At 32.5% G+C, this 8,349-nt stretch overlaps 1 protein-coding gene across 1 annotated transcript; it reads left to right on the top strand.

Annotated features, from left to right (window-relative positions):
• The first annotated feature begins 1,562 nt into the window (after window positions 1-1,562).
• On the top strand, window positions 1,563-5,952 carry LOC134251423 (multiple epidermal growth factor-like domains protein 10). Its single transcript, XM_062733833.1, has 5 exons — window positions 1,563-1,734; window positions 3,273-3,689; window positions 3,957-4,094; window positions 5,465-5,561; window positions 5,705-5,952. The coding sequence occupies exons 1-5, from the start codon at window positions 1,581-1,583 to the stop codon at window positions 5,865-5,867; spliced, it is 969 nt and encodes a 322-aa protein (XP_062589817.1). The 5' UTR covers window positions 1,563-1,580; the 3' UTR covers window positions 5,868-5,952.
• The last annotated feature ends 2,397 nt before the right edge of the window (window positions 5,953-8,349 follow it).

The raw sequence follows: 8,349 nt of genomic DNA on the forward strand, positions 1-8,349 counted from the left end.
AAATACATGTAAATTACAGCAAAAACAAGTTCAGGAAGTGTGATCATTCTTACAGCAAGACTTATGTTCAACAAATTATACTTAGCACATTTAAGTGTTTGTTTTCCTGTAATGTTATTTTAATATATGCTTTAGATACGTTAAAGATGATAATAAATCTAAGTGCTTGATTTTAGACATTAGTTTTTGAAAGGCTATGAAACAGAGCAAATTTCCGACTTATGTGAATGACAAAAATCTCTTACAAGGTTAATTTCTATTTTATTGATTTGATTTCAAAATGACTGCCTTTTTGGGGATGTGGATTTTTTTTTATTACTTGGAGATTTTTACTGTGATGGTAAATATCTACACGATGTTAGAACTTTATCTCTGAAAGGTATTAGTCTTTTACTTTTTTAAAAGACATTCACGATAATAATTCAAACTTCTAAAGGTAACAAATATTGGAAGAGGGGAAAATCTGCATACATAATTTAGAAAACATTTATATCATTTGACAGGGAAAAGTTTTTCTCCAATGACTTAAGCGAAACAATACGAAAATGAAAACTGTGCTTTCTGGTTATATTGTAAAATACTTTTTTGCGCTTATGAGTGTTGTTTTATGTTATATATTTCTGCTATAATGTAATTCTTTTTTCTTAATTCCGACTGCACATATTGACACAAAACTAATACTACAAATCCGATATATTAAAAACTTTAATATAGGTTTTAATTTCAATTATTCAAAAATTATGCTTCTGAAGAAAACTATTCTTTTCTATTTAAATGATTTAGTACCTGAAAACCATCGCATATTCAAACAAGTACATGTAATTCTTTTTTTTTTTTCATTCTTTCTAAAGACACCGTCCAAAGGTACAGCCGTATTAAATATGTTTAGCCTTATGCTTTTTATTTTTTAACCCATTTCAAAATAACTGGAAAACCATCTTGCAGCTTTCATTTTTTTTTGTTAAAAAAGGAAAGTATCTCAAAAAATAATCTTTCAGAATAGCAAAAAAACATGGCATAGTCAAAATAAATCCTAAATCTCCTTCCCAATTAGTGCATTAGTGACTTGAAGCATTTTTTTTAGCGATGGGTCAGTCTTTCACTACTACACTTAAGAATATTACAAATAAATTGTATGTTTTCCAGCGGTGGTCCCATGCAGTCTTCACTGTATAGACATGGAATTCGATGGGAATGGAATTTGCACCCGTGGGTGCATTGAAGGATACTGGGGAGATCAATGTCTGAATGAATGTCCATCTTCTTGTTCCAGAAGAGTCTGCAATAGAACTAACGGACTTTGCATCTCCTGTAAAGACGGGAATTATGGACATAGATGTGAATACGAATGTAATTGGTATACTAAATGCTATAAACGAGCATGTGCTATAGACGGTGGATATTGTAGATTGGGATGTGTATCGGGGTATTATGGAAATTTCTGTGAACACCGTTGTGGTAACTGCAGTGATACATGTAACACATTGAATGGATATTGTAGGACCTGCAATAAAGGATTTTATGGTAAAAAGTGCGACATGAAATGTAGCAACACTTGCCTTAATCATGAATGTAGAAAAATGAATGGATACTGTAGAAATGGCTGCTACAGGGGATTTTATGGTTCATTTTGTGATTCGTCATGTAGTGGAAATTGTGCAAAAATTGAATGCCTTCAAAGTGGAATTTGTATTGGCGGGTGTAAACCAAACTGGTCCGGAGAAAGATGCGATAGTAAGTTTGGTAATTTTGGGCCAAGTTGTATTTTAACACGTCATTAACTATTATGTCAACCATTAAGCTGAGTTTGAAAATGTATTTTTTCCATGTAGTGATTAGCTTACATCTAGATAAAAAATTAGGAAAATAATTTATGCACCTTTTATATATTGAAAGATATCCTGTGCATTTCTGACTTTTCCTAATAACAAAGTTCTGCCATCTCTACTAGAAATAACATTCCTTAACTTACAATGTTATCAGATGAAATCAAAATAAGACATCTCGCAGCACAGTTAAGGTTACAAAAAGGAGGCGGAGCCTAATTTGTACGGGAAAACTTGACTATGACATCATACACAATATACGTCATACAACAATTCTTTAGAATACCACAAAATGAGTTTATGTGCTAATTTAACCAGTAAGAAATCATCAAACTACATAAAAACTTACTACAGCGTGTTGTGTTGTCGTTAGTTAAATCCCACATAACAAGTTATAAACAAGTCACTGATCGCAATACACTTGTCAATATGACGTCATTTCTTACAACGTGACGTAGTTTGTATGCAGTGAGAGACAGGATCAAGTAATATTTTTTCAACAAAATATGTATTCTATAATTAAATAAAATATTATTTACAGATATTCTATGAGCCAATAACTTGAATTTAATGTCTTCTTCACTATTTTATTAATATATTTTCTGTACATTACGTATTTAATTGACATTGCCGTATATTTGTATGCAAGTACATGGTAGGGAAATGTGGGGGGTCTTAATAAATCGATCTAGTGCAAGGGCATACACTCTATGGATCAAAGTAAGCTTTTAGATTTTAACTATAGAACTATTAAGGTATCTGAAAAGTGCTGCGATCCTGATGAAATCGTAAAAACAATTTAATTAAATCAATATTTCATGCCGCTGACCAGCAAAAAATATAGCATTCTGTCATACAAGTATAATTTTAAGAATGAAATTGCAGAATTTAGACAGGATCGCAGCACTTTTTAGAAACTACAATGCGTGTTGAAAATATTTATATACTAAACTTTGAAATTTAACTTGGTTATGCCCTTGCACTAGTGATATTTATATGTAACATCAATACTTCAAGTCAATGTGCTTAAATCGCGTGACTGCCGCATCACGTGACTTATCTAAATATAAAATATAATCGTCCTCGATATGCAGTTATTAATCATAATTACAATTATCCGATATAAATAATGTTCTAAAAATAATCGCCATCCCGATAACGATTACATTTTTAAATACAAAATTTTGTCGATATTTCCATTGCGCACCTTAACTGTACTGCGCTAAAATAATTCCTTTGTCGTCTTTATGAATTGTAAATCATATTGCAATTTTGTTAAATTTCATGTATCGAAGGGAGAACAGTGTCTGAAAGAAATTATGTTAGGGTTGAGGCATGAATTGGATTGTTTCCAGAGATGTGTAGGGAAAATACTATACGCTCTTTATTTTTCAAGTTAATAAGTTTTTGATTATTTAACGACGAAAGAACTATTATTTTATGCAGGATGTGAATTCGGACATTACGGACCTGATTGCTCCAAGCTATGTAGTAGGAATTGTAAAAGACAAACGTGTGACAATGTCACTGGATCCTGTAGATATGGATGTATTAATGGGTTCTATTTAGATAAATGTGAAAAGAGTTGCAGTTTATTATGCCCGTCAACTCTCAATGGAGACTCAGTGAAATATGAAAGCGAATGTCCCGTTGGAAAATATGGAACTTATTGCAATAAAACTTGCAACTATAATTGTAAAAAGGGATGCAGTAGAGTCAATGGATTATGCGATTTTGGGTGTATTACCGGGAAATTTGGAGTTGACTGTCTCCGAAACTGTGCTGATGGGTGTATATCCGGTTGTCTTCAAGAAGATGGTAGTTGCACTTGTAAAACAGGATGGCAGGGTCATAAATGTGATGGTAAAACCATAAAAATATAATAACTCAAGAAATCTTACTCTTAAAAACATTGCTCTGAAGAGTAGTGACGATTGAGAAATTAAATTTTATGTATTTTTGTGTATAACTAACAAGCCCCTGAATGGTACCAATATAAATCATGAATAAGAATTTATATTCAAAGAATCGAGATATTGATATAAATTATTTAAAAATGTTATTTGGACAACCAACATCTTTCATTTTCAATTTGAATTACACTGAACATTACATGATATCTATATGCAGAATGCAGCCAAACTCATTACGGACCACAATGTGATCAACTATGTAGTCCAATCTGTATAAATAGAATCTGTTTTTCAAACAACGGGTCGTGTATAAGGGGACTCCAAAGCAATCTTACAGATGAAAAACCTTATTCTGGTAAAGAACAGTTTTCTCTTATTTTTCCAGTTTATCGACCACATATCAAACAAGAGGCCCATGGGCCTTATAGGTCACCTAAGCATTATGCAACAACTTTCCAGTGATTGAATTTGATACATATTTTAAACCAGTTGCTATGGCATTCACAATTTTGAAAGAGCTGGCGGTCCATTGGTCATCATAACTATACATTTAGCAGTTGCTCAGTTTGATTACTTAATACCCATAGGCAGGGTAGGGGAACAAAAAATGCATTTCAACTTATCAGTAATATTCAGCAATAATCAGTAGTGTCCCTACCATACATGAAACCCCTAGATCCACACATTGCACAATTTTTGTACAGGCATTCTTGCTTTTCAAAATTATTTGATTAATACCAAGGAGCAGGTTTCAAACAATTCATTACATATTATATTTTCAGTATATACATACAGCCCCCCTGACCCTGGGGCCTTGAATTCAAAATTCTGGAAGATTATCATAACTATATAGGTAGTTCATCTGCTTAATATCCAGGAGCAAAGAAGATAATTTTCAAAGATTTAATGTATTTGCACTATATAATCAATAGAGCCCCGCCCAAACACCAGAATCCCTGACCCTGGGGCCATAAAATTTATAATTTTTAAAGAGGCATTCTTGCTCAATTTTAACTATATAGGTAGCTAATCTGCTTAATACCCAGGAGCAAAGAAGAAATTTTTCAAAGATTTAATTTATTTTCACTATATGATCAAAAGAGCCAAACCCTAACACCAGAACCCCTGACCCTGGGGCCATAAAATTCATAATTTCGGTAGAGGCACTCTTGCTCATCATAACTATGCACTTTGTAAGTTTATTTAATACCTAGGAGAAGAGAAGAAGATTTTCAAAGAATTCATGTATTTTCACTATATAATCTATAGAGCCCCGCCCTAACACCAGAATCCAGGACTCAATGCTGATTACAATCATGCAAACAGTTTGACTGCTTGATGTCCAGGAGTAAAGAAGAAGATTCTTAAAGATTGCATTAATTTTAGTGGTTTTGGCCCCACCCCTCAGACCCGAGGGGGGTAGGGATCATGAAATTCACAATTTCTGTTCCCCTTCACCCATAGATGCTTTGTGCCAAATTTGGTTGAAATTGGTTCAGTGGTTGCAGAGAAGAAGCTGAAAATGTTCAAATGTTAACGCACGACGCACGACGACGGACGAAAACGGATAGCAATAGGTCACCTGAGTTTACTCAGGTGGCCTAATAAATGGATAAAAAATTGAACATTATATTATTCACGCATATAATTATTTGTTTTTCATTTATTTTTTTTAAGAAGACGTGCTATGAGAGATTAATAGAAAGATTTTTTTTATAATTTAAGAAATCGACCAGATATTAGAGAACTATTCAACAGCTCTCTATGGAGTCATTGCAACGCTCTGTATAAGTATTATTGTCAATATTGTTCTGATTTTCAGGTAACTTTTATTATTATTATAAAGATATGCATGACAAAAGATGTAAGTGAAAAAAAATATTTAAATTAATTTTTTTCAGTATTTTTTTCTTGTTTTCTGTACATTTTACACTTTTGATTTCAATAACTATTCTAATTTTGCAGGAATATCAGACAAAAATTTCCTAACAAAGAAAAGCAGGAAACCAGCCGACGAAATTCAATACAATATGCAAACACAGCTATGTTTGCCGAAGTTGAAGCTAACGCGGGTTATCAAGAACTTGGACAATTAAGTCAACCTTCTCATTATGATGAGCTCAAGTGATTGTTTGAATAAAAAAATGATTGATTTATTGACATCCCCCCAATTCAATAATATTTCACTCATATTCAGTCATCAACATATATTACTGAAGGGCTCAAATTCAGACTTTTACTTGGCAATAATGTACATTAAGCAGTAATGGGTCTTTTTCTGTGAAAGCCCTTCTTGACAAAGAACCTCGTTTAAGGTCTCATCCAAAAGTCTGCAAATTTCATTGCAACGTTCCGAGTACTTGGCGAAAGGGGAGTTGAGATGTACATTTTATCGACTAAAGTTATGCGTGGCTGTGGTTTGAACCGACGACCGTATCATCAAGGAGCTTGTATTCTACTAAATAAGTTGTCTTCGTGATGGGTGACCTAAATTGAATCCACGTTTGTTGAAGTTTGTTGAAATTTTAACTTTTGAATTTGTGATGGAATTTTCATTTTTACGTGAGAAGTTGAAAATGTTTTTTAATTGTAATGCTGATTTACAAATGCAACTATGAACAATGCTTTATTTGCTTTCTTGGTTTGTATATAATGATAACAATTGTAAACGTATATTATTTAAAGTGATTTAACACTCAATATCATTTTTGAAATGTTCATTTCAATTCATCATCCGTTTGCATATATCAAGTAATGAAAAAGAGCAACAAGTAACCATTTTACAAGAGAGAGAGAGAGAGAGAGAGAGAGAGAGAGAGAGAGAGATTATCAACTATTTTAAATATGTCGTAAAGTTTTTTTTTTCTCTTATTAAAAATCATTAATATAGTGAGGCTTGTTTTACGAGTGGTTAATCATTTGGTTTTTTGGTTTTATAATGCATTTTCAACCACTTTTGAAATATACATAGAGCATATATCAGTTTTATTTCACTGTTTTTTTAACTTGTAACTTACAATTGAAATAAAGGCAGACTTGGATGAATTTCTATTAATTTCCATTTCATTATTCATTAAAGCTTTGAGGACCATACTTTTATTTCATTGTCTGATTTATAGATGATTTCTTAGCGGTATGATTTTACGCATCGTTGCCTGCATCAAAGCTCCTAAAAGATAAAGTATGAAAGATGAATTTTAAGAACACAGTTGGACGTACAGTATTTTTAGCCAAGTATTTACGGAAATAAGAATTGATAAATGTATCAGATAAATGTTTTACATACTCAAATATAGAAAGAAGTGAAGTTTCATCTTCCGATTTCTACCAAAATTACCCTTTGTGAAGTGGCATTGAAATGATCTGATAAAATGAATACTTGAAACATGTATCTGAAAAGAATGCATTTTGATTTATCATAGAATTGCACAGAAAACACATTATGGATAAGTGAAAAAATATATGTTGATCGTTTATTTGATCTCGTTAATAATAATTCTTCCATAGGGAAACAATACTTCCTTCTCCAGCAAAACAAATGTTTTTTTTCAAGCAAGTGATGCATGTGCATGATGACAGAAATTGTGAATGGTGTGCTATAAAGAAGAACAGCATATGAAACTTCTATTCTGAAAGCAGATCGACAATACTAGTTATCCCACGATACCTATGAGGCCTGGAGATGTTTTTAAACACAGAAAAGAATATAAAACTAGAAATACCGTGAGGGATGAGCTCACTTAATGATACCCACGCCTCCCATATGAATATAATGGCAGTGTCCATGTTTTGCTATAGAAAACGCAGATGCTTCAGGACAGGACCCCTCTCCCCCTAAATATAGACCCCCGGGCCTGTTAGACTTTTTCACATAAATTATATATTGATGAACATTTGTGATATATTCTATCTTATCAATTCAGAAAAATGGCTCAAACTAACATTTTATAAAAAATTTTACCCCACTATCTCTATATATTCTAAGAAGGCTGCCAACTTCGTCAGCAAACCGAGAGACACTGCCGAGAATTTTGGTTGAATCGTCTCATAAATCTAAACAAAGCTCTAAAATCATCAACTCATATTGTAGATTGAATATTCTTTTCATTAACCACCAACTCTCATGAAGGTTAAGGCACTTCAACAGTCGGTATGGCTAGTTTTCCACAAGGATGTCAGGCTACAGTCAGCGTTTTTGCTTAGTGAACGGGAGTGACGAGGAGACGACTTTTTACCGAAATACACAGTTCTGCAGAAAGTCTGAAACACTGTTTTGAAATAAACATTTGTAGAAATTTGTTTGATATACACTTTTAAAAATGTCTTTCAAATGTATTGATAAAATAGACTTCTAAACCGCTGATGTAAATGAAATGCCTTTAATTATTATTTTTCAAATAGCTGATTTGCATGAATCGGTTTTGAGAGTTACAATGTATACCCTTTTAAAAATGCAATTTATTAAAATACCTTCTTTTCCTTAAATATTTCTTGTAAAATCTACAAAACGTTTGAAAATAAAATTTTGATGAAGAATTCGTACAAAAACAAGAATATAGCTACATGTATTGTTGATATCTTACACACATATTTGGTTATACAGGGCCCAT

Source organism: Saccostrea cucullata, unplaced genomic scaffold (assembly GCF_032062105.1).
Source record: "Saccostrea cucullata isolate Sc308-1 unplaced genomic scaffold, CSIRO_AGI_Scuc_v1 ctg17890, whole genome shotgun sequence".
Classification (NCBI taxonomy): Eukaryota; Metazoa; Mollusca; class Bivalvia; order Ostreida; family Ostreidae; genus Saccostrea; species Saccostrea cuccullata.

Bases quoted from the DNA above. Each gene is read 5' to 3' on its own strand.
- LOC134251423 (XM_062733833.1), top strand. From the start codon at position 1,581: ATGAATGGATACTGTAGAAATGGCTGCTACAGGGGATTTTATGGTTCA. The intron at 3,690-3,956 runs GTAAAACCATAA...ATCTATATGCAG, and splicing joins GCAGGGTCATAAATGTGATG to AATGCAGCCAAACTCATTAC. The intron at 4,095-5,464 runs GTAAAGAACAGT...TTATAATTTAAG, and splicing joins AGATGAAAAACCTTATTCTG to AAATCGACCAGATATTAGAG.